The sequence below is a fragment of the Bubalus kerabau genome, chromosome 4 (genome assembly GCF_029407905.1).
Source record: "Bubalus kerabau isolate K-KA32 ecotype Philippines breed swamp buffalo chromosome 4, PCC_UOA_SB_1v2, whole genome shotgun sequence".
NCBI classification, from domain to species: Eukaryota; Metazoa; Chordata; class Mammalia; order Artiodactyla; family Bovidae; genus Bubalus; species Bubalus kerabau.
In genome coordinates this window covers 132,421,311-132,449,166 of record NC_073627.1, presented here as the reverse complement: position 1 = coordinate 132,449,166, position 27,856 = coordinate 132,421,311, and the positions used below count along the sequence as shown (strand labels likewise).

The 27,856-nt window shown below is 38.2% G+C and overlaps 1 protein-coding gene across 2 annotated transcripts in view; it reads right to left on the bottom strand.

Moving 5' to 3' along the window:
• Nucleotides 1-27,856, bottom strand: part of LOC129650319 (contactin-associated protein-like 3) — a 171,594-nt gene that overhangs the window by 86,193 nt on the left and 57,545 nt on the right. For both annotated transcript variants that reach the window (XM_055578662.1, XM_055578663.1), the window contains exons 3-7: nucleotides 20,299-20,502; nucleotides 19,159-19,334; nucleotides 17,952-18,095; nucleotides 13,941-14,202; nucleotides 5,413-5,559 (exon numbers count right to left, since the gene is read on the bottom strand). In XM_055578662.1, coding sequence (XP_055434637.1) covers nucleotides 5,413-5,559; nucleotides 13,941-14,202; nucleotides 17,952-18,095; nucleotides 19,159-19,334; nucleotides 20,299-20,502 — 933 coding nt within the window. The remainder of the gene's footprint in view (nucleotides 1-5,412; nucleotides 5,560-13,940; nucleotides 14,203-17,951; nucleotides 18,096-19,158; nucleotides 19,335-20,298; nucleotides 20,503-27,856) is intronic.

The following is a 27,856-nucleotide window of genomic DNA, read 5'->3' as shown; positions in this document are numbered from 1 at the left end:
AGGAAAAAGGGATAGCTTGTGACTTCCCTGGTGGTCCAGTGATTAAAAATTTGCCTTCCAGTGCAGGGGATGTGGGTTCGATCACTGGCCAGAGAACTAAGATCCCACATGCAGCGGGGCAACTAAGCCTGTGTGCCACAGCTAGAGAAAGTCTGGATGCCTCAACAGAGACCCAGCACAGCCCCGAAAAGACACCCAGGAGGGTATATAAAATTTTAAAAAGTGATAAAAAGTGATACCTAGGTCACAGAATTCTGATGGGACTTTTAGAAATATTGTTATTTTATAGATGATCCTTTTTACTGTAAGATAGTGCGCTCTGAGATTGCCAGGCCAAGATGGAATAGAGATTTCCAGGTGGCCAGAGAGCCTTGGTTTAGGCTGTGATCCTGCAATAATCACTGAAATCACCTCTTTCATTGCTAAAGTGTCCTGAAATTATATGGTCACCCTAACTATAAGGAGGAGAGCTGGCTAAAACCCAACATCCCAAAAACTAAGATCACAGCATCTGGTCCCATCACTTAATAGTAAATAGATGGGGAAAAACTGGAAACAGTGACAGATTTTATTAATTTTATTTTCTTGGGTTCCAAAATCACTGTGGGCAGTGACTGCAGCTGTGAAATTAAAAGATGCTTGCTGCTTGGAAGAAAAGCTATGACAAACCCATATAGTGTATTAAGAGACATCACTTTGCTGACAAAAGTCCATATAGTTAAAGCTATGATTTTTCCAGTAGTCATATATGGATGTGAGAGTTGGACCATAAAGAAGTCTGAGCCCCAAAGAATTGATGCCTTTAAATTGTAGTGCAGGAGAAGACTCTTGAGAGTCCCTTGGATAGCAGGAGACCAAACTGGTCAATCCTAAAGGAAATCAACCCTGAATATTCATTGGAAAGACTCACGCTAAAGTTCCAATACTCTGGCCACCTGATACCAAGAGCCAGCTGATTAGAAAAGACCCTGATCCAGGGAAAGATTGAGGGCAGGGAGAGAAGGGGACAATAGAGGACAGGATGGTTGGATGGCATCACCAAATCAATGGACATGAGTCTGAGCAAGCTCTGGGAGATAATGGAGGACAGGGAAGCCTAGCATGTTGCAGTCCAAGAGGTCGCAAAGAGTCGGACATGACTTAGCAACTGAACAACACAAAAAATGTTGATGTTTGGCTGAAACCGACACAATACTGTAAAACAATTATCCTTCAATTAAAAAAAAAAAAAAGAAACTGTAATAACAAGCCATACTAGTCTGCTTTCATGGGGAAGCATCACAACAAAATTCAACTGACCATATAATGATAATTGGAAACTTGCAGTTGACTGTCCATCAGGAAAAACAGTAATGGGAAGAAAACCTGGTCAAGTAGTATTTCAGAACAGGGAGTATTGTTTTCCTTGAAAACTCAAATATCATTAACTGGTTTTCACCTAGATGACCCAGGAACACTGACTTTATTAGTCTCAATATTGCTACAGAGCATAGACTGGATGAACTTCACTTCTTTGTCAACATCATACATATTCTGGTACTTACAGACACTGAGCAAGAAGGTAAGTAAACAGATACTGACAGAAGCTACCCTTTGGACATTAGAGTTTTCAGGAGTAGAGCTCAAGCTGTAGCTGACTTACCCTACTTTACCCAGAACAGCATTGGAAAGTCCAACATATCATGGAGACAAATATGGAAACCTTGAGCAAAGGTTCTACATGTGCATAAAAATTGTGAATATAATAAATCTACTGAGAATCAGAACTTCATGCTCATTGGTCCTAGACCTGCCTCTCCTGGTTTTCCTTGAGTAAAAATAGTATCTATCTTTTTATTTAACATCAGTAAATTAGTCCATTTTGGTTTTACTTTGTTTGTTTTAATCTGGAAAAGGCTTTACTTGAATTTTAATAGTATATATTCTTTCTCTAGGAAAAAAGATGCTGTTATGTTGGTGTAAAATATACAGTTGACTGGCTTCATTTGAATCAGTGTCTGAAACTGTTCTGTAGGAGTCAACTAGATATTTATAGCTATGCTTATAGAGGCTACTCTAAATATACACTAGTTAGGAACAAAGTGCTGTGATTGCAAGTCCTATTTTTGCCACTCAGTGCCAACACAGAATTACAATAGAAAAACAGGAAAGTTGTAATGAAGAAAAGTCGTTATGCCATCTCGTGGGATATTTAAACTTTGCAATTCTACTCGTCTTAGGAACACTGTTTCTTCTTGGAAACCATATTAACAAGACAGTTCTTTGTATATCAACACAATTTTATGAAAATACATAAGAAAGGCTTATTACATCTTTTTCAACACATTTCCTCTAGCTCTCTAGGATCCTTGAATAGATAGTAATGAAGCCAAAGGCCAGGTGTACGTGCACAACCAGTGGGACACCTGTGGGTTCTTGAGCATTCATTCATCTTAACCATTGGAGCACGCCACTAAAACCCCAGTACTGAATGTTGTTTCACTAAATTAACTGCACTTATTAGGAGTCAGATAGTTTATGCATAAGGAAAAACTTAAAAATCACTGGCAAGATGTCTCTTAGCAGCTACACTGATATTTACAGCATTTTTAAAATAAAAATGGGCACAATCAAAATGTCCATCAACATAAAATGATAAAATGGAAGAGTAAAATATGGTACAATATGCATCAAAAAGCCACACATCCATGAAAATTAATTAAATTCAGCTATTCATAGCCACATGGCTGGATTTCAAAAACTAATGTAGAACAGAAAAAGCAAGTCACAGAAGAATGAACGCAGGTTTATCCTCTTTAAAAAAGTTAAAAGTGAGGCAACACAAGACAATTTATTGTTTAAAGTTATCTACATAGATGATAGATTATTTAAAAAGCAATATACAAAGATTGGCTTTAAAAAAGCAGAGTAATACTTAACTAGGGGAATGAAAGTCTAGAGGAGCAACAGAAGCCTCAAGTATTGTAGTGGCTAATTTTGTAGACAAGAGGATGCACCCATATATATTCTTTTTATGAAATATTACAGTCTTTTTAAAGTGTGTGCATATGATCTATTTCACAGTAACAACTGACTCATGTTGCATCAGTATGTAAATATTTATGGAAAGTACCTACTCTCAAGTAGCCATGCATTCTGAGTATGCAGTATGTTCAATACAAAAGATGATTTGAGAAGTATTTTTCTTTTACTTTTTAATACAAAATGTTAAAGGTATTTTATTTTGTGTCATTAAACAGTAGACAAGATTGTTCTTTCTGTATCTGTCAGTGCTTCAAAATATTTTATCTTTTAAGTTACAGTTCTTGGATAAATTCTTTATTTAGCTTTGAAGGAATTTGTTCCTCTCTTGAGCTATAAAACCTATCATTTAAGTGTAAAGGTTTAAAAGAGTATCTGGGTCAGAAATGCATCACATTTAGCAAACAAGAAAAGCAAGCAATCTTAACTTTTAAAGCTGCTGGCACAATTCCACCTTTCCCCATGAAGTTTGCTTTAGGAGACTTCAAAGATTAAACAACCCAATTGACGGTTGATGTACTTATTGTCAATTCTCAAGGGAGAATTTTATACTTTCTTGTTGAGCTATCAAGCTATCTCCACCATGATTCCAAACTTATTTTAGAAAAAAATAAAAAGTATAAAATGCAAAACAGCAATAATGTCAGAGAGGGCTTCAAGCCAAGATTAAAAATAAGTCTTACTATTGACAGTTCTAAGCTTCCAGTGGCTGAGGATTTTTCACTTGAATGCTCCAGGGATGGAGATTTATTACCCCCAGAAGTTCCCCCTCCCTGGTGGAAAAGATCCTGGATGGACTCAATCAAGGTTCACTAAGCAGACAAAACACCCACTGACTACATCCCAGGGAGATGGACTGGTGATGTCTTGGTAAAATCCATCACTAAGCAATGAGTGACATATTAATGGGCTTCTTCTGTGGCTCAGCAGTAAAGAATCCATCTGCAGTGCAGGAGATGCAGGAAACACAGTTCAATCCCTGGGTCAGGAAGATCCCCTGGAGGAGGGCATGGCAACCCACTCCAATACTCTTGCCTGGGAAATCCCATGGACAGAGGAGACTGGAGGGTATGATCCATAACGTCGCAAAGAGTCGGTCACGACTGAATATGCGTGCATGACATATTAACAGCCATTGAATTAATCTCTTCCTCTGTTGTATATAATGATGCCCTTCTGTATTAGGCAGTGGGAATAGACATCTTTTTCTTTTAATTATTTATTTACTTATTTATTTTTGGTTGTGCTGGGTCTTCGTTGCACATGGGTTTTGCTAGTTGCAGTGAGCAGGGGCTGCCCTCTATTGTGGTTGTGGGCTTTTCATTGGGGTGGCTTCTCCGGTTGGGGAGCATGGGCCCTAAGGCCTTGGGCTTCAGCAGTTGTAGTGCATGGGCTTAGCTGCCTTAGCATGTGAATCCTCCCGTTCCAGGGATTAAACCTGTGTCCCCTGCATTGGCAGAATCCCAACCACTGAACCACCAGGGAAGTCCAAGTTTCTTAAATTTTAAAATGCAGCAGACCTCCTGGGGATCTTGGTGAAATGCAGATTCTGTTTCAGGAAGTCCGGATGGCACATCTGCATTTCTAAGAGCTGCTGGATGATGCTGATACTGTTGGTCCATGGACCACACTTTGAGTAGCCAGGCCCTGGGCAGAAAAGAAGCCAATAGGCAGAAGAACACCTCCATGCAGCAAAAAAACCTGGCACATAAAAGCTGAAGGAAAGATTATAAGCGTCATTTGGCATTAGGAAAATTCCTGATGGCAAGGTATTAAAGGTAAGAAATAGAGAGCAATGACCCTCAGTATTGCCTCCACACAGAATCACCAGAGAGTATTCAAAAACCGGTTGTCCAGGTCAGGCTTCCCTAGAAGCTCAGCTCATAAAGAATTCGCCTGCAATGCAGGAGACCCCAGTTCAATTCCTTGGTCAAGAAGTTCCCCTGAAGAAGGGATAGGCTACCCACTCCTGAATTCTTGGGCTTCCCTGGTGGCTCAGACCACACTGCAGGTAAAGAATGCACCTGAGCAACTAGGCATAAGCACACAGCATGGAACCAGGTAAATCAGAATTTCTGGGGATGCATCCAGGCATCAGCATTTTGAGTCCTTCCAGGTGATTGCAATATGCAACCGTAGTTGAAAACAAATGCCAAATTTAAAACCAACCTTATGATGTGCACTTTTAAACAAGGCCATCTATCTGGCTTTCATTTTTAGACCACAATTTATCATCTTTGATCACTCAAAATTCTCAATGACTATAACTAAAAGAGAAAAATCATTCTTCACTATTAATTTTCATGTAAAAATATGAATTGCCTTAGAAGGCAGGAGCATAAAAGGTAAAGATGGTTTGACCGCCAATGCAGCCCAGTTCCCTTCACTTACCCCCCAAATAGTAGGTGTCGCCTGACTCAATCTGCCCACGCAAGGAATGAGCCATGGAGGCTGCCTCACCATCCACCATCATACTCAAGTGATTCCCTCTTGCAGATAAGGACACAGAATGCCACTGCCCATCATTTAATCCAGCACCTGGAAGTAAACAAAATGGGTTAAAATAAATTCCTATAAACCTTGTTAATACCTCAACAGAGCAAGTACTTGAAAACAATATGATGCATACCTTGGGCCACCTTCCACAGACCACCAAGAACTCACCTGAAGCCCACCTAGGTCACTCAGCTGGTTGACCAATGAAGAATGCCCCACAGGGAACACAGAGAGACAGAGAAAGGTGAAGGATAGATGTGGACTTGTCTGGGGGCTTCTAAGCAGGCAATTAGGTTATGTGGTATGTTGGTCATGCTTATCTAGAAGAAGGTGCTACCCATGTCAGCTGGAAGAGGGTCTTTTTGAGTAAATTTTGTGGTTGCAGAGGATCCTTGTGTTTGATCCATCAGTCATGGACTGGCTTGTCTGGTATTTGTTTATGTAATAACAAAAATGATTATGTTCAGTTAAGGATTACTATGGCCTCTATGCACAGTGCCAGGGATATACTTCAGTTTCTCATCATTCAGTTTAGTCAAAAAGATGCACATAAAAAAAAAAAAAGCAGGCGGGGGGACAAAGAAAGAAATCAGAATGAAGGGGTAAAGTGAAAAGAAGAGTGCATCACTCATCCTGCTTTGAAAAACACAGCATTGGTTTGTTTCAGTCCTAGGGCCTTAAGAGAATAAAATTTCTATGAATGACCCTGAACAATCATGAAATCATAAAGTATTTCCAATTACATGGCATTGGATATATTTTAGCCTCATCTAGCCCATTGATAGTTTGTGATGCTGATAGTTTCCAAAAATGCAAGCTATAAAAATAAAAACTTATTCTCACTTTCATATATTGTCATTATCTATAATATTCTTGGCAGACTATTTAAAAAAATATACTGACAGTCTTTAAAAATAACAATTTAAGTATTAATAAAACATGAAAATTCATAGAATAGAATAAAAGTTTATAAAAGCATTACATTAAAGTGTGTCTGTACATATTCAAACATTGGATAAAGATGGAAAAGGGTGGCAAGAAATATTCTTAAATATTAACCTTCATTTTTGGTTGCAGGAATTGTTTTTCGTTTTATGTCATTTTTACATTTTCTGTTTTTCTTTCCAAATAAGATACAATGTATTCCAGCTATCATCACACCACATGCGTGCACGCTCAGTCATGTTTGTGTTCAACTCTTTGTGCCCTGATGAACTGCAGCCTTCCATGATCCTCTGTCCATGGGATTTTCCAGGCAAGAATATTAGAGTGGATTGCCCACTCCAGGGGATCTTCCTGACCCAGGGATTGTACCCGTGTCTCATGTATTGGCAGATGGATTCTTTACCACTGAGCCACCTGGGAAGCCTATCAATTTTTAAAACTACTATTAATTCCTTCAAAGCAGGTCATTGTCTCTTGAATCTATCAGATGAAATATCTATATTTTCTTCAAGTGATGGAGCTGGAATGATAAATTAGTTGAATCACTGACTGCCCACCAACTGTGCATGACTCTAACATCTACTACAGACCAACTTGTAGGGTCTTCTATTGAATGAAAACCCAGTGCTGCATCATGCAAATACATCAAGCCTTAGGTGTCCCAGTACACTCACCCACACAGCGTGTGTGTGTTAGCTTCTACTAGGCTATTTTGTGGACATAAACAACAGCAAAGTTTCAATGAGTAACAGCTAGGGTTTGTTTCTTGATCTGGCCCCAGGCCGCCTGGCTCTCTATCCTTTGTGCTCTAGGCATTCATTCAAGCAGCACCAGGCTAATACACAGGCCGACCCCCTGTCTTTCTGCAGAGAAAACAGCATCTGGCAGAATCTTGCTATGGTGTTGGCAGTTTCTAGTCAGATGTGGCACAGGCCCCTTCTGCTCGCATGCCAGTGGCCAAAATGAGTTATTTGGCTAACAGCAAGGGATTTGTCCCCTCCACAGGAGGCCGCTGCAGCTTGCACAGCAGGCCCCAGACATGAATGTTTCAATTCAGGGGGTGGGGGCAGGAATAATTGGAATCTTTAGAAATTGTCTTGGTCAACAAGGAAGAGGGTCATAAAAAAAAATCAATTTTCATTCATTGAAAAGCAACAGTGAGATGACTACTTGATTTTTTTGACACCATGCTCAAGAAAAAGAAATGCTAAAAGGCAAAATAGTTGTCATATGAGGCCTTACAAAGAAAGAGAAAAGAGAAGCTAAAGGCAAAGGAGAAAAGGAAAGATATACCCATTTGAATGCAGAGTTCCAAAGAATAGTAAGGAGAGATAAGAAAGCCTTCCTCTCAATTAGTGCAAAGAAATAGAGAAAAACAACAGAATGGGAAAGACTGGAGATCTCTTCAAGAAAATGAGAGATACCAAGGGAACATTTCATGCAAAGATGAGCACAATAAAGGACAGAAATGGCATGGACCTAACAGAAGCAGAAGATATTAAGAGGTGGTAAGAGTACACAGAAGAACTGTACAAAAAAGATCTTCACGACCCAGATAATCACGATGGTGTGATCACGCACCTAGAGCCAGACATTCTGGAATGCAAAGTCAAGTGGGCCTTAGGAAGCATCACTATGAACAAAGCTAGGGGAAGTGATGGAATTCCAGTAGAGCTATTTCAAATCCTAAAACATGATGCTGTGAAAGTGCTGCACTCAATATGCCAGCAAATTTGGAAAATTCAGCAGTGGCCACAGGACTGGGAAAGTCAGTTTCCATTTCAATCCCAAAGAAAGGCAATGCCAAAGAATGCTCAAACTACCACGCAATTGCACTCATCTCACACGCCAGTAAAGTAATGCTCAAAATTCTCCAAGCCAGGCTTCAACAGTGTATGGATCGTGAACTTCCACTTGTTCAAGCTGGATTTAGAAAAGGCAGAGGAACCAGAGATCAGATTGCCAACATCCACTGGGTCATTGAAAAAGCAAGAGAGTTCCAGAAAAACATCTACTTTTGCTTTACTGACTATGCCAAAGCCTTTGACTGTGTGAATCACAACTGTGGAAAATTCTTAAAGAGATGGGAATACCAGACCACCTGACCTGTCTCCTGAGAAATCTGTATGCAGTTCAGGAAGCAACAGTAAGAACTGGACATGGAACAACAGACTGGTTCCAAATCAGGAAAGGAGTACATCAAAGCTGTATATTGTCACCCTGCTTATTTAACTTACATGCAGAGCACATCATGCAAAATGCCGGGCTGGAAGAAGCACAGCTGGAATCAAGATTGCCAGGAGAAATATCATTAATCTCAGATATGCAGATGACACCACCCTTATGGCAGAAAGCGAAGAACTAAGGTGCCTCTTGATGAAAGTGAAAGAGAGAGTGAAAAACTTGGCTTAAAACTCAAGATACAGAAAACTAAGATCATGGCATCCAGTCCCATAACTTCATGGCAAATAGATGGGGAAACAATGGAAACAGTGTCAGACTTTATTTTGGGGGGCTCCAAAATCACTGCAGATGGTGACTGCAGCCATGAAATTTAAAAGATGTTTTCTCCTTGGAAGAAAAGCTATGACCAACCTAGACAGCATATTAAAAAGCAGAGACATTACTTTACCAACAAAGGTCCATCTAGTCAAAGCTTTTTTTTTTCCAGTAGTCATGTGTGGATGTGAGAGTTGGACTATAAACAAAGCTGAGAGCCGAAGAATTGATGCTTTTGAACTGTGGTGTTGGAGAAGACTCTTGAGAGTCCCTTGGACTGCAAGGAGATTCAACCTCTCAATCCTAAAGGAAATCAGTCCTGAATATTCATTGGAAAGTGATGCTGCAGCTGAAACCCCAATACTTTGACTACCTGAAACAAAGAACTGACTCATTAGAAAGACCCTAATGCTGGGAAAGATTGAAGGCAGGAGGCAAAGGGGAAGACAGGATGAGATGGTTAGATGGCATTACTGATGCGATGGACATGAGCTTGAGTAGGCTCCAAGCGTTGGCAATGGACAAGAAACCCTGGCATGCTGCAGTCCATGGGGTCGCAGAGTCGGACACGACTGAGCAATTGATCTGACTGACTGACTGACTGACTGTACTAGTAAGCTTGAACGACTCCAATCTGAGCATCTTCTGGTATGTCCCAATATATTTAACTAACACATTTTACAAATGTTAAAGGTACAGACTTTTTACAGCTCTGTAAGTTTAGAAGTTGATCTTATGAATTAGAAGTTATGTTAGAGAATAGTGGGGATTTTAGTCTACCCCTCAAAAATAAGTGCATATTTCTGATAGAAAGTTAACCAGTCTTATCTAATTAATATCACATTTTGGTATTTACAACCCATGTGACCATATAAATCCATGTCCTTCAAATGCTCTTCAAACCAGCTTTTTTTTTTTTTTTTTTCCTGCTGGATCTCTCATTAATGACTTGGACTCAAGATTCACTTGGGGCTTCCCTCATAGATTAGTTGATAAAGAATCTGCCTGCAATGCAAGAGACCTGGGTTCAATTTCTGGGTGGAGATCCCCTGGAGAAGAAAATGGCAACCCACTCCAGTAGTCTTGCCTGGAGAATCCCACAGATAGAGGAGCCTGGCAGGCTACAGTCCATGGGGTCACAAGAGTTGGACACAACTTAGGAACTAAACTACCACCACCAAGATCTACTTGGGGCTTCCCCTGTGGCTCAGCAATTAAGAGTCTGCCAGTTATGTAGGAGCTTAGGTGACACGGGTTCGATCCCTGGATCAGGAAGATCACCTGGAGGAAGTAATGGCAATCCAGTCCAATATCCACTCCAATCTAATCCACTCCAAACCACTCTGTTTCCTGGAGCAGGAAATGGCAACTTGCTCCAGTATCTTTGCCTGGAGAATCCCAAGCACAGAGGAGCCTGGTGGGCTATAGTCCATAGGGTTACAAGGAGTTGGACACGACTTGGCACACATGTAAGATCCACTTGAGCCAGAAATGTTTCCAGCATGACCCAGAAGTTCAAAGATCCTGCTGTGAAGCAGCTAAAATTTTGTTTTTCTCATACTGTTAAATATTAGTTAGAATGCATCCCAAAACGTTTTCATTTTCAGGAAGGGGATAGCTTTAAAGTCACTAGTTACTATTACCATGTGCAGACAGTAAAAATGCTGCACTCTTGCTTTTTGTTTTTTATTGGTGAAGTCAGAAATATTTTCGAAGATTCAACATTCATGAAAAAAAATGAGAAAAGTTGAAAACTAGAATATGGAGGATTCAAGTTAGACACTTAAAACATATATTATGAAACTGAACCTGAAATAAAGTTTTGAAAGAAGTTCTGTAATCTTAAAGCTAAAGAGGATGAACCAGAAAAAAAAAATCTCTACATGTTCTTTTCAGCCTTATCATTTGGGGTTTATCTTAATTGTTATATCGTATACTTGTCAGTATAATAACTATATTCACTTAAAATCTGTCACTAAAACCTAGTTTAATTTTGTGAAATATTTCCTTTCTCTCCTTTACCCAACCACCTTTTCCTTCCCTCTCTCTCTCTGTCTCACTTTCTCTCTCTCTCTGTCTTTCTCTATGTAGCACAGGGGTCCCCAACCTCTGGGATCTAATGCTTGATGATCTGAGGTGGAGTTGATCATCCCCACCAGGTTTGTGGAAAAACTGTCTTATACAAAACCAGTCCCTGGTGCCAAAAAAGGCTGGGACCACTGATCTAGCATATTGAGGTATTTCACATGGAGAATTTGCAGAAAGCACTCCAGAATATCTTGAATTTGTAGTAGATGTCATCCGTCTATGTGACACAAGACTGTTCTTAGTAAAAATTAGCCATTCTAATTTAAAAATAAAATGCAGGCATTTATATTCATTGTCTCCTTCTCTCCATTATAAATCTCATCCTTTGTTTTTCTTCAGTGTGATTTCAATTTAGCCCACTTCTGATGAAAGGACAGTCTGTTTCCCAGGCAACATGATTGTCAAAGGATAGATGGAGACCAGAAAATAGATTTTGGACTTTTGATTTGTGCAACTATAGATATGATGCTAATTCTACCACACCCTTCCAATCCCTCTAAAGGCCTCAATCTTGGGGGTGATGCCATGATTGTAATGCTAGTGTTGAAATATTGATAACTAATGGTTGTTGTGTTATTACTGATTGACCCTATGGTGCCAAGCGTTTAAATACGTTAAATCCCTGCATTCTCACCATAACACCTATTAGTGTCATTTTAAAGACGAAGACCCTGAGGCTTCAGGAGAACAAGTGGGCTGCTTATCAAAGGCAGACCTGGAAATATGCAAGGGAGAGGAGTCCTCTCACACACCACCTCATAAGTCAAATAATTTATTCTAATAACAGAGGATAATGACCATAGCACTACATACAACATAGCAAAGGGTAGAATTGTGTCTTTTCTTATAAAGGGTGAATCAGTTCAGTTCAGTTCAGTTGCTCAGTCATGTCCAACTCCTTGCGACCCCATGAATCGCAGCACGCCAGGCCTCCCTGTCCATCACCAACTCCTGGAGTTCACCCAAACTCATGCGCATCAGGTCGGTGATGCCATCCAGCCATCTTATCCTCGGTCGTAAAGGGTGAATACAGACATTCATTTTTTCCTTTTCCTTTATTGCTCCTACTTTTCCTCTGTTTCTATGACCCACTTCCCTAGCCCTGCCCCAGAAACACACATGCACTAGAATCTACACCTTTGGTACATTTCTCCAGTTCTTCAGAACTATCTTGAGATAACTATTAGGAAAAATTATCTATAACCTGGAAATAGGATACAAGATGCTTTTTCAATATCATTTAATGAAATTTAAGTTTCAATTTGGTACACATTTGGGTACTTGATACAACATTTAAAGTGAAAAAAATTTGCAGCCTGTCTTACTTTCCATCTACTTCAACTACATAAAAGATTCCCTTTCAAATGTTGCTAAAGTAAGAAGCAAGCATCTCGAGAAATTCACCTTTGGTTTGCTTCTGAAAAATGGCACATTACACTGTAAAACCTTTAAAAATAGTGCAATAAAATATTTATGTGTTGTGTCAGTGCCAGCTTACAAAATATTCAATACCTGACATATATATGTGGGGGGCGGGGAAGGACAGTGTGTACCCACATGAACAACACTAAAAAGCTATCTCTTTTAGTTCATATTACATGTAAATTATGTGTGCATGCTAGGTTGCCTCAGTCATGTCTGACTCTTTGCAACCCTATGGACTGAAGCCTGCCAGGCTCCTGTGTTCATAGGATTCTCCAGGCAAGAATACTGGAGTGGGTTGTCATTTCCTCCACCAGCGGATCTTCCTGACCCAGGAATTGAACCCACGTCACCTGTGGCTCCTGCATTGCAGGCAGATAGTTTACCGCTGAGCCAAGATTTAAGCAGTTGACTGAATCTGAATTGACACTGTGGACTCTGTTCATTTACATGCTAATCGTCATATATATGTTTTTATTTATATAAAAAAAGGAAAATTTAGTCTTCATTCCTAGCTTTTCAGTCCCAAACTGATAACCAGAGATCAGACAAGACAGGCCTTCCACATGAAACATTCAAGGAATGACATGCCATAAGTCTACCTAGGTTTAAATTTTATCAGTTTTAAATGTAAAGCAGTCCCCAAAGTTAAAAAATAACACGACTCAGAAGTGAGTCTAGAAATAAACAGGTTCTTCTCAAGAAACTATAGAACATTCACCCATTTAGAAGCAGCCTCACCAAAAACAAGTAGGAACAAAGGAAGCAATGGCTCAGACATAAGAAAGAAAAGTAACTTATAATATTTTGAAAATCAATGTGTATACAGGTTTAAAAAACAGTTCAAAGAAATCTATTTTCTTAAGATTCCTTAGGATAGTCTAATGCCTTCCAGTAATTCAAGTTTACTTCTAGGTTCTAACTCAAACTTACAAATAAATATTTTTTCTTTCATTAATTTTTTATTAAAGTATAGTTGGTTTACAATGTTGTGTTAGCTTCAAGTGTGCAGCAAAGTGATTCATATATACACACGTGTATATACATATATATGTATAAATATACATATTCATTTTCATATTCTTTTCCCTTATAGGTTATTACAAAATACTGAGTAAACTTCCCTGTGCTATAACAGTAGGTCCTTAATGGTTATCCATTTTTTATTAATAGTAGTGAATATCCGTCAATCCCAAACTCCTAATTTATCCCTTTGGTAACCACAAGTTTATGATCATTTATTTTTAAACCTTTTGATAATTATGCTACATCATATTGACTGACACACCAACAGCCTGGAGTTACCTATTTCAAAGGAAAAAGCAATCTAGTTCTCTCTAGTAGGATTATGACCATCTTATGTATTCAACCATTCATTTATTTTAAAGATTACCCATCTTAGGTTTACATGCAAGAAGATACAGTCACAACAAATACCTATGCGTTATCTCAGGGAGGACATTTATTACCTGCTGTGATGTCCCTGGCTGGATGTCCAGGCTGGGAGAGACGCAGCTTGAGTTTTCCATCACTAAGAACAAGGATGAGAGCTCCTGACTTGTGCTGAAACTGACTGGTCAGCAACAGTCCTGCTCTGTTCCATGTTCGAAATTGGAAGATCACAGACACTTTGTCCTCTCTGGAAGTGCCTGGCAGCACCAAGTAACTCCTGGAGCTCAGAAAAGTCATGGGGACAGTTTGTGTGTGTGAGCAGGAGAAGGACACATTTCCCTGTGAACACAGTGAAACAGACTTTAGGAAAGCACAGTTGGAATGCTTCCATTTCACAGACAACAGATTTTCCAAGACTTACTGAATTTCTTATCAACAATTCAGCAATCTAGGATTTTTAAAATGAGGCTTCCCCATCAAACTTAAATCCAGATTTACCTTATAGGTCCCTTAAAGCACTGTTCAAGGACTTCCCTGGTAGCCCAGTAGTTAAGAATTTGCCTGTCAATGCAGGGCACGTGGGTTCGACTCTTGGTCCAGGAACTAGAATCCCACATCCCGCGGGGCAACTAAGCCCATGCACCACAACTGTAATCTGTGAGCCCTAGAGCCACGCTCTGCAACAAGAGGCACCACCACAGTGAGAAGCCCATGCAATGCAGTTAGAGAATCGTCCCTACTCACCGCAACTAGAGAAAGCCCGTGCATGCACAGCAACGAAAGGGCAATGAAGACCCAATGCAGCCAAAAATATATAAACATAAAAATGAAAAGAAAAAGTGCTGTTCAGCTGGGCAAACCTATTTATGAGTTTCTGAGGAACTGTCTATCTCCATTACTAAGCATTTGCAAAGGAATCATGAGCCAAATCTTTCCCAGACTTAATGCTGGGTGTCCAAACTATGGTACGTTCTCACACGTACCAGAGAGCTGGACCATACAGAAGGCTGAGCATCAAAGAATTGATGCTTTTGAATAGGGCTTGAGAAGACTCTAAAAAGTCCCTTGGACAGCAAGGAGATCAAACCAGTCAATCCTAAAGGAAATCAACCCTGAATATTCATTGGAAGGACTGATGATCAAACACCTATACTTTGGCCCCCTGATGTGAAGAGCCAACTCATTGGAAAAGACCCTGATGCTGAGGGCAGGAGGAGAAGTGGGCACAGAGGATGGGAAATGGCTGGATGGCCTTATAGACTCAATGGACATGAATCTGAGCAAACTGTGGGAGATAGTGAAGGACAGGGAAGCCTGGCATGCTGCAGTCCATGGGGTCCTAAAGAGACTCAACTGAGTGACTGAACAACAATAGCAACAATGCTGGGTGTGGGATACAACATAAAAGAGACAATTTTCCTCTCTTGAGGTGCTAGATGTTTTTCTCCAATGTGAAGGCTAGCACAAAGGATAACTTACTCCAAGAACTTTTTTGTACTTGTCTTGATTATGTAAATGTGATTATAAGTGATGTGCTTTTGCATGTCTGAAGAAAAGAATGTGGCCAGGCTGGTCCTGCCATAGGTAGGCTGATCTCTTCTCTGAAGTTCTTACAAACCAAATCACCCAAGGCTGTCACCCAGCCTAAAATCTGATCTGTCTAGCAGGCTGTTTTTATTTGTATATAATTCTGTTTTTAAAGGTATTTTTAATCCTTATGATATGTCTACTGCTCCAAGAACACACTATTTTTAATCATAGTGCTTGGATGGGACAGGCTCAATATAATTCCAATTAAACCCTCTAAAAGAATTTTGTCTGAAATTAAAAACTTTTCTATAGATTTCAGATAGCAGAATACATACCCAAACATTACTCTTCCTCTCCAAAAAAAATAATGCAAATAAAAAACCAGTGAGACAGAACTTAACAGATAGCAAAGCATACTATGAACTTACTGTAAGCAGATCAGTGTGTTATTGATATAGGAATATACATAGCAATGGGACAGAATAAGGAACTCACAAAAACATCTGAGAATATATTAGTTATATATTAATATATAATATATAGCTATAATACATAAATAATATACAATATACATTATATAGTTACATATTAATAAAGCTAGCATGTATGTGTGCTCAGTCATGTCCAATTCTTCTCAACCCCATGAACTTAGCTGGCCAGGCTCCTCTTTCCACGCGATTTTGTTAGGCGAGAATACTGGAGTGTATTGCCATTTCCCCCTACGAGGGTATCTTCCCATCCCAGCTATCGAGCCTTCATCCCCTACATTTCCTGCATTGGCAGGTGGATTCTTTACCAATGAGCCACCTGGTAAAACTTAGTATGTAAGGAAATTCAGCTATGTGGAATAAAGGGTGGGTTAGTTATTAAATAGTGTAGGACCAAATGGATATCTATCAGGTAGAATACAAAAATTAATCCTATATCACATAAAGAATAAATATCAAAGATTTAGTTTTTTTTATTTAAAAACTAAATAAAACCAATTAAAAGTTCTTACAGGAAAACCCATGAGACCATGTATAGATTATAGGGTTTTAGAGACACTCCAAAGCTATAAAGAAATATACAGACCTAATGACCACATATAAGTGAAAATATTTATAAACTCAACATATTATGTAATATTTAATATAAGATTGATAAATCTGAAACAATATATGGACCATGAATGACAGAGGGTTATCTATCAAATATAAAACTGTCTTGTAAATTGACCAAAAATTAAAGAAATAAAATAAAAATTAGGCAAAAGAATAAGAGTGAACAATGATCAGAAAAACAAGTCCAAATGGACAAAAAAACAGGTGAGAAGATTATTTAATTCACCAGTAGTCCCATAAACACAAAGTAACAAAGAGATATTAGTTCATGTTCCTTGAGCTGGCAGGGTTATATGAGGGTTGTCTGAGATGTGCTAGAAGGCTCTAACATACATTGCTGGTGGAAAATGTCATGTTATTGCTTTTTGGAAAGCAATCCAACAACGTTTATTAAAATGTAAAACTGTATAAAACTTGTGACCAAGAAATTCTACTTCTGGAATTTTATCCCATCAAAAGGGAAGCCCCTGTACTGAGCACACATGTGCACTGTCAGCTTATAGTGGTAAAAAAAGTTGAGATAGAGCAATGCCCTGAGTAGGAAATGACTAGATAAATAATGGTACGTTTTCCTAATGGATAGTGATGTAGACATTCTAATGTAGAACTATTCCTGATAATGGAAAAGAATTCGTACAAGGTATCGTTGAATCAAAAAATCTAGATGGAGAAAAACTTTTATAAAATGATTTTTTTGTAAACAATGTCAAATGTGGAAGCATACAGATTCATAAATACATGTGTGAGTATGAGTCTATCTATCTATAGAGGATTCCATTACTATGGACCAAACAAGGAAGGACAAATATTAGCTTAGTAACATCCCAGCTTGACAGAGGGACTGTAGCCACGTGGAGAATATGGAGAAAGAAGGAAGAAACCAACTGAAAAGAAAAACACTGCATTAAAATGCCTTAATATGATTGCACTTTAACATTTTTGTGAAACTATTCATCTATTTCCACAAACACATGAAAACGAAACCACACATAAACTGAAAAAGTACAGTAGGCTTTCTGTATATCCAGGTTCTGCATCCTCATATGCAACCAACCAACCAGGAAAATATTTAGAAAGAAAAATTTCAGAAAGTTCCAAAGAGCAAAACTTGAACTTGACCAGCACCAGCAACTACTCACATAACAATTGCATTGTATTTACAACTATTTACATATCATTTACATCGTGTTAGGTACTATACATAATCTAGAGTCAATTTAAAGTATATGGGAGGATATGACTAGGTTATATGCAAATACTGTGCCATTTTATACAAGGGACTTGAGCATCCATTGCTCCAATTCGGGGGTCCTGGAACCAATTCCCCAAGGATATCTAAGGATAACGATTCATGTGATTTGTACCTTCCCTGCCTTCAGAAGAGGTATATTTTAAAGCTGAATCAATCAAACTGCAGTTCCCTTTTCTCTTGAACTTGCGTATAGACTTTCTTACCATGATGAGGACCTGTGGCTTGTGTTTCTTGGACAAATCAATGATATCCACTCCGTTATAATAGAGATTTTCAAAACAGCCATGAAAGTTTTTATGTGGGAATGCCACTGATTTTCCATGTCCAGGAATCCCTCCGAAGCTGATCTTAGAAAGAAAAAAATGACATAAATAACATTGTTTAATGATTTTCTGATTATCTGACTAAACATGTATGATTATCAGGTATAATGGTAATTGTCTCAAATCTGCTTGGCATTATTTTATATTATTATGCTAATTTCAAAGGATATTTTATATGTATTTACCAATGCTTTATTTATTAGATTGAGATAAATATATTAAATATCCTTCTTATAATTTGCTGCTACTCATATAGTTCTGTTATTTTTGTTGATGGGGAATATTGCATCTTTATGCTCACCGTAAATTTCAATTTTTGTGACAAGGCAGCCTACTGTGATGATATTCGACTTTATAAACTAGACTGTGAGATCCTGCTCTTTGCCACAACTCTGATAGATGAGAATTACAAAGCCACTAATATCATTCAAGACCAGAATCTCCAGCTGATCTCTGCTGCTGAGGCCACTCATACCAAGTGAATGTTGAAACCTGGTTTGCTGACAGATGTGCTCAGCAGAACTGGCAGAACAAACAATGCATTTCAGTGTATATTAGACACACATGGACAACATACTGCTAATATCGTCAGGTGTTTAAAAACCCCAAAAAACAGTATTCTGAGATCTGTGCATTTGGCTTTCTTGTTACTTAAAAAATTCAGATTGGAATATATGTGGATTACTTCTCTAAATTATCCTAGGTAGCTAATTCTGTTTAGGATTGCCCTAAAACAAAGAAATCTCCAAGGTAATATTCACAGCCAAACACCAGATGGAATACAGAAGAACTGTGTGAACAAATGCATTTAAAAATATTCTTTGTTGAACTGGTAGGTCTTCATGTATGGATTTCCTAAATTTAACAAGTATTTACTCTCATGTGAAGACTAACATCTGTAAGGAATAAAATGTCTCAATAGCTTGAGCATGTATCGTCCAGTGTGAAGTTACCACACATAGGAAATATTTTATGAGAATTCTGAATTATTAGGAAAGGGAACTTTTCAATGTAGTAGTATTTTCTCTAGAAGATTACGCTGCAATCAAATGATAAAATCTGTAATACTTAAAAGGTCATTTCACACCTTATAATCGAGATCCACATAATTGGACCCTCCTTTTGCCCGAAAATGATGAGTGTGCGTGTCCACAGTGAAGTTGACATCTGTATTGAGGAGCTCAATGAGAACAGAATGCCAGTGTTCATCATCCAGCAAACTGCCCAGCATGAGAGCATCAGGTGAGGGCAAGTGAGTATGACCTGAGAAGAAAGGAAGTGTAAATGCACCATTCCATCTAGCTCAATACCATGATTTCTATCAATGTTTTCAGGTTTAGCATTTTTCACATCAGTTACACTTTCCTTACATTCTTTTATCCCAAGAACTGGCAAGCTGCTTTTATCTTAATCTTAAATACAATCTTCTTTGATATTGAGTAACATCTTCTATCTAACTTGTTTTATTATTATTATGTACTGAATTTTCATTCTTCTTGAAAATATTTTCTTCCTAGGTCCTCATTCATAGGACTACTTCAAAAGTTTCTGATAAGCCACCCTTGCCATCATATTATCGGGTTATTTATTGAGCATCTACTACTGATCTTACATGATTATCAAGAAATAAAACTTTTTACATAAAAGCATACTGAAGATCACACATGCTGTTCTTAGTATAGCTCAACTGTAGGTGACCATGTGTCCATTTGCCTGGACAGTTCTGGTCTTCAGAATAATTATTTATAGGGTCTGCTTTCTTTCACAAAAGTGTTCTTTTTTGTTGTATGTTTGTTTTGTTTTTTAAAGAAAGGCAGACTGCCACATGGAATGCCTCATTTGGATGTGTCTGGAGTCTTGGAAGCTTGACGACCCTACGTTCTCCTGCAGATGGACCTTGAGAGCTTATTTTGAGGTTCTAGCAGAGAAGCAAAGCTATGCATATACCCTTGGCCAAAGAACGGCCCTCCTCTAGAGGAGAAGGTGGTCCTCTTCAACCAAGTGCACAGCTTTGGGAGGAACATGTTCCTCCATGTGCGGGAGGAACGCACATGGAGCTGTGAGGGAGGAAGGGAACACCTTTCTAGCCAAGCCAGATCACCCTCACATCCAAAAGTACTCTGGTTTTAAATTAACTACTTAATTGTGAAGAAAAATTCATCACAAAAGATACTTTCATCTAAATAGTATTTCCCGAAACACCTTTTTTTTTTTTTTTTTTTTTTACCTGAAGTAAGAAATAAGATGAGTTTTCCTTTAACTAACTCCAGGGTGATGTGTTTGTCATTTTGTCCTTCTCTGTGGAGTAGAATCCCATTGTTCTCTCTGGTTTTAAATTTCAGAGAAATAACTTCTTTGATTGGATTCATGGATTTATGATTAAATGTGTACAGCAAAGAACTCTTCCCATCAAAATGAACCATCTCGGATCCTACAATGGAAGACATTAATGTGGTCTAATTATAATATAGTCTTATTAGTGCATTGAAATGTGTAAGTCAGCACACACATATACATACATAGCATATCTCTGGCTTGTTTAGAGTATCTAACATATTTGACATATCTAAACTCGACTGTTTGCCTTTTCTCACATCTTCCCCAAAATGTATCAGCTAGAAATGTTGGTTAATTTCAATTTCTCCTATCTTTTACTGGCCTATTTCCATCCTGTAAATAACAAAGATCAGGAAAAAAAGTTAAAGTCAATTTCCCCTGAATAAAATCTCCTTGTACATTTAATAATCATTCAACATTTCTGTTTTTCTGAAAAGCTATACTAGTTCTCACAGACTGATAAGAAATTAATAATAGTGTCATTCAATGTAAAGGGCTTAATTATTTCTGAACCAGAAACTGACTTTTAACAATTCTCACATAAGCAGTCACTTTAATATATTTTTGTCTGGCCATAAAAGACACACATAAAGATACCAGATATACTAAATACTACTGCAGACCATATTAAAGGGTTCTCACTAAACAGGGATGTATTTTTATTCCAACATTTTGGTTCCGTGACAGCACAAAAGGGCACGGCTATTTTGTGTTGTACCTTAAGCACACTAGGAAGATTGTTTTGCCAAGTACTCTGTGTCTAATGTGTACATGGACATGCATTTCATTCAGGTTAACTATTTCCAGGGCTTCCCTTGTGGCTCAGCTGGAAAAGAATCTGCCTTCATTGTAGGAGATGTGGGTTCAATCCCTGGGTTGGGAAGATCCCCTAGAGAAGGGAGAGGCTACCCACTCCAGTATTCTGGCCTGGAGAATTCCTGGACTGTATAGCACATGGGGTCGCAAAGAATCCAACATTACTGAGCAACTTTCATTTCTTTCAATCTGTGGGCTTCTCTGGTGGCTCAAACAGTAAAGCATTTGCCTACAATGTGGGAGACCCAGGTTCGATCCCTGGGTCAGGAAGATCCCCTGGAGAAGGAAATGGCAACCCATTCCAGTACTCTTGCCTGGAAAATTCCATAGATGGAGGAGCCTAGTGGGCTACAGTCCATGGGGTCGCAAAGGGTCGGACATGACTGAGCGACTTCACTTCACTTTGACTATTTCCAGAAAACCCTTTATATTCACAGCTTAAAAAGAATCATCCATTTTATGCAGGTACCTTTTGAAAAATGCAGAAGTTTGATTCATGTCAGTCAGTCCAGTTCAGTCGCTCAGTCGACAGAACTGAACCAACTTTTTGCAATCCCATGGACTGCACCATGCCAGGCTTCATTGTCCATCACCAACTCCCAGAGATTATTCAAAACTCATGTCCATCGATTCGGGGATGCCATCCAACTATCTTACCCTCTGTCATCCCCTTCTCCTCCCACCTTCAATCTTTCCCAGCATCAGGGTCTTTTCAGATGAGTCAGTTCTTCGTATCAGGTGGCCAAAGTATTGGAGTTTCAGCTTCAGCATCAGTCCTTCCAATGAGTATTCAGGACTGATTTCATTTAGGATGGACAGTTTGGATCTCCTTGCAGTCCAAGGGACTCTCAAGAGTCTTCTCCAACACAATTCAAAGCATCAATTCATCGGCGCTCAGCTTTCTTTATAGTCCAACTCTCACATCCATACATGACTACTGGAAAAAAAAAAGCCTTGACTAGACAGACCTTTGTTGGACAAGTAATGTCTCTGCTTTTTAATACTATATCTAGGTTGGTCATAGCTTTTCTTCCAAGGAGCAAGTGTCTTTTAATTTCATGGCTGCAGTCACCATCTGCAGTGATTTTGGAGCCCCAAATAATAAAGGCTCTCACCATTTCCATTGTTTCCCCAACTATTTGTCATGAAGTTATGGGACCAGATGCCATGATCTTAGTTTTCTGAATGTTGAGTTTTTAGCCAACTTTTTCACTCTCCTCTTTCACTTTCATCAAGAGGCTCTTTAGTTCTTCGCTTTCTGCCATAAGGGTGGTGTCATCTGCATATCTGAGGTTATTGATATTTCTCCCGGCAGTCTTGATTCCAGCTTGTGCTTTATCCAGTCTGACATTTCGTATGATGTTCTGAATATAAGTTAAATAAGCAGGGTGAAAACATACAGCCTTAACGTACTCCTATCCCAATTTGAAACCATATCCAGTTCTAATTGTTGCTTCCTGACCTGCATGCAGATTTCTCTGGAGGCAGGTCAGGTGGTCTGGTATTCCCATCTCTTTCAGAATTTTCCAGTTTGTTGTGATCCACACAGTCAAAGGCTTTGGCATAGTTAATAAAGCAGAAGTAGCTGTTTTTCTGGAACTCTCTTGCTTTTTCAATGATTCAGTAGATGTTGGCAATTTGATCTCTGGTTCCTCTGCCTTTTCTAAATCCAGTTTGAACATCTGGAAATTCACAGTTCAAGTACTGTTGAAGCCTGGCTTGGAGAATTTTGAGCATTACTTTACTAGCATGTGAGATGAGTGCAATTGTGCGGTAGTTTGAGCATTCTTTGGCATTGTCTTTCTTTGGGATTGGAATGAAAACTGACCTTTTCCAGTCCTGTGGCCACTGCTGAGTTTTCCAAATGTGCTGGCATATTGAGTGCAACACTTTCACAGCATCATCTTTTAGGATTTGAAATAGCTCTACTGGAATCACCTCCACTAGCTTTGTTCATAGTGATGCTTTCTAAGGCCCACTTGGCTTCACATTCCAGGATGTCTGGCTATTAGGTGAGTGATCACACCATTGTGGTTGTCTGGGTCATGAAGATCTTTCTTGTATAGTTCTTCTGTGTATTCTTGCCACCTCTTCTCTTAGATTCACATATAAAATGTAAAATATATAAACTCTTAACTCTGTCTCTAAGCCATATAATCAAACAATTGTTCTTTGTTGCATAATTAAATAAACATGATTAATAAAAACATAACTCTGTTAAATTCAAATGTGTCCCTTAGAGTATTAGATAATAATAAACTAATGAAAACTTGACAGTAAAGAATTTAAATGCTCTTACATTTTTGCAGTACAGTTTATGTGTCACTGAAAGGCAATGCTTATTTTTGCAGTCAGTCAATAAATTTTTTTTCTGTAAGTGATTTTCCCAGGATTATTTTGATTGAATTTTTTTTTTCCTCATTCCCTCTTGCTGTATTGCTTTGTAATAGTAATACTCATATTCTAGGGATCAGAATCTCTTGGAGTGTTTGTTAAACACAGACTGCTGGGTCCCATCTCAGGGTTTCTGACTGACCAGGTGTGTGTGTGTGTGTGAGGGGGGCGGCCCTGAGTATCTGGGTTTCTAAAAAGTCCCCTGTGATATTGATGCTGCTGATCTATGCCTATATTTTAAGAACCACTGCTCCAAATCACCTAAATTATATTTCCCAGAATATTCTCCTCAGGCAAAATGGAGTCATGAAAAATGTATTATGTGATATAAACACAAAAACATGGCTTAAAAAAATTCTTTTATCCTAATGTTTGACTCTCTTTCTAATGTGATCACTAACACTAGTTTCTAGAACAATTAACCACATGTGAGTCATCAAATTATATTTTATGAGGCAGATTCAACATGTATTTTGACAGATTTTTTAAGCCTAAAGTGACTAAATTATAATACAGATATGTAACCACTTAAAAATCATGTATCTTGTTACAGTTTAACTAAAATCTTAAATGATAATAACTTGAGCTCAATTGAAGAGGTTACTATAGAGATAAAATTCAAAAATTGCTTTTAGAAATCTAGACTTTTAAACTTCCCTTCATCTGAAACCATCCACATCACGCTGCAGCCTGTTATTGTACAGTCCCATGAGCTAATTTTTCAAGATTTATTTAAAAAGAATCAAGCTTGAAAACAAAGAAGAGTTGGCAGAGAGTATAAGAACCTACAAAGCCAAAAAACATTTGCTGGCTGATCCTTTACAGAAGTTTGCCATCCCCACTCAGCAGAACCACTTAGCGATTATTCCTGGACCTGGCTCCTGATGGTCAACCAGTAAGAATGAACTCCCAACCAGACATTTTGTGACTTTTCTATGATTGAAAAATCAAAAATCCTATTTTATATAGGAAATCACAAATGTCATTATTTTTGTTGACTTTCCTATTACATAATTCAATATACTCTGACTATTTTCGAATATATATTTTATGAGGTAAAGAATAGGTCAATATTTCTTCTCCTGGCTATATATTTCTGCATATAATATAAAAGACTGGTTTCTATACACAGTCTTCCATAGCTTCAAATTCTACTTTGGCAAGGATTTTGCTTTGGTATAACGAAATTTTCTTATTAAAAAAAACACTTCTTTCCATCTTCCCTATCCCCCAACCTCAAACTAATTTCCATCCATTCCACAAGCACAGCTTTATTTTCAGTTGATATTGATGCAAGTATTACAAACTCTGCTGGATGCTGGGACAAGACAGGAGAGGACAGATATGGCCCAGCCCTCCTGGAACTAACAGTTCTTCCCTCACTTTCTCATTTCTACTATCAGGAAAAACCAATCGCACCTGTAATATCCAATGTCTTACTGTGGGTTGCTAGGAAACTACAGTGACAAGGAAATCTTTTAGAGCTCAGGATGGAGATAGGAGAAACAAAGACTTCTCTGGTGAAAGTGTTTGGAAAGAAAGAATGCAAAGAATCAAGATTATCTAGGTATCAAACTATCACACAATAAATACTCTTCATACAAAATTTACACATAGGCATTGGAAAGTTGCCAACCATGGTTCAAAAACTGGGCTGCAGTGTTAACCAAGAAGCCCTCCAGGTAAGCCCACACAACAAATAAGAATACACATGATCACATAGAATACTTAGATTGGAAACTCAGTTATAATAAGCCTCATTGAACAGAATCTATTTTATAAAATATCATTCACTACCAAGTGTTCATAAACTAATCTGGATATTTGAAAACAAATTGGCAAGTCAATATATATGTATATTTTAAATTTTAGCACTAAATACTGAAACATGATTTGTAAAAGCTAAATGTAAAAATTTTAAAGATAGTCATATTTTGGGATAGAGAGCATTTTGTTCAGTAAGTCAGCAGCAATGAGCTCTCCCAATATGAATGGGGGAGAACCCTTGGTGATCCTCCTTGAGTTTAATCTCCACTAAGTAGAGGCTGTCTTTAGCTTCAAATCATCAATCATGCCATGACCTGCAGAAGCCAACTTTCACATCTCAGGGCTTACTGGTAATGAATGCTAAGATGAACTTGTTTCCACCAGTCCCCTAAGCATAAAATTTTTGCTATTGTACTCCTATAAGAGCAAATCAAATGTTATATGCCCACAACTAATACAAATAATCCACTATATTTATTTGAATGAAAACACCAAAATAGTGCATTAAATTATCAATTGGCATCATACTTAACTTTTACAAGAAATCCTCATATTTATAAAATGCTTTTGTATGCAATTCAATTATTTAAACAATTGGGGTACTTGACACAGAAGTCACTCATTATGTGTTGAAATAGAAAACAATAGTTTCCTCTATTGTAAGAGTACAGAACCTACATTCCAAAAAGAGTAGGGGAAATGTAATATTTAGCTGAAAATAGGAAGTAGTTTTCCAATGTCACATGTTATAAACATTTGCTTTATTAACTGAGGCTATATTTTGATAAATGCATCAGTAACAATATTATTAAAGAAAACCCACACATGCTTGCCATTTTATCAGCAGGGAGAATAAGTTAGTGCTGATATATTTAGAGCCTCTGGATCTGGTCCCACAAACAGCCCTTCATAACACAGAACAGTTGCTCATAGAAAGAATCTGTGAAGTTGTCCTGTAAGGATTTGAATATTGGTTCCATAGTGGAAAACTTACTCAACCTCTCTGTGCCTCAGTTTCCTCACCTGTAAAAGGATAAAGAAGTCTCTCCCACACAACACTAATTATATTGTTACTAAAAAACTTATCTATACAGTATGTATAGCAATGTCTGAGACATGTCTAGTCCACAATGGGCATGGGCTACATCATTATTGTTAGTAGTAAGTCACTTCAGTCATGTCTGACTCTTTGCCACCCAATGGACTGTACCTCTCCTGGTTCCCCTGTCCATGGGATTCTCCAGGCAAGAATACTAGAGTGGGTTGCCATTTCCTTCTCCAGGGGCCCTTCCTGATTCAAAGATCAAACCTGCATCTCTGGCATCGCAGGCAGATTTTTTACCACTAAGGCAATAGGGAAGCCCCATCTTCTATTTATGTGAAGTGAAAGTTGCTCAGTCATGTCTAACTCTTTGAGACCCCATGGGCTATGCAGTCCATGGAATTCTCTAGGCCAGAATACTGGAGTGGGTAGCCTTTCCCTTCTCCAGGGAATCTTTATACTTGGACACAAATTGAGAATGAGAAATCCATGCCCAAATTTATTTGATCTACAAAGAATAGGCAATTCCCTTCACCTCTACTCACTCCTTAGTATCTGGGGGACAAAGATTGTGCCTTATTCACTTTATTCAGCAGGGTGGCTTGCATGGGGTAAAAGTTTTATAAACATGTATTGAACTAATACTTTCTCTAATCTAGTTTGAATATTTTCTACTTTTTCCATAATTGTAATGGATAATACAGATCAGCATTCTCTCATATGACTAAAGATCATTATTAACTTCCGGAGTTTTTATTTGTCATGGTGACTACTTATCCTTTCATCCTATGTTCCTCTATTCCTATTAATGCATTTTCGAAACTGAAATCTACTTCGAGTAGAATCAGTGCTTAACAGAAGGAAGTTCCATATGCAGACTTTTCTCTCAACATTCTCCCTAAATATTACAAAATAAACATTCTTTATTTTTATAAAACATTAGGAACAGGTTTATAAACATTGACACATGGTGCTGTTGTTACAAAGAACATTTTTCACTGCAACAATCAATGTATTTTTTTAAGTAAAATAAACACAAGGTTTTAAAACAGGCAAGTACATGTTCTAGTCCCTTCTTCTCTTCCCTCTTAACCCATTTGATTTTCAATGCATGATTTGACACAGGACGGAAGTGCCACTTGGATGACTGTAGACCCCAATGGGGGTCCCCATTCTGTGCCTATCTAGTCTACATTTCTGAATTTATGAACTATGTCCCTCATTTCTTCTCCCCTCCTCTCCTCTCTTCCTTTCTTCCCTCTCTCACTCCAACAATAAACACAGTGATGAATATAAAATTTCATTACAACTGTGGGGCTAATACAACACAATATGATGAGGGAACACTTGAGAATGACACTGAATATGAACATGTGGAGTCAAAGTAAACGGCAGAAAAGAATCAAAAGATGACTAACAACCTCATTAA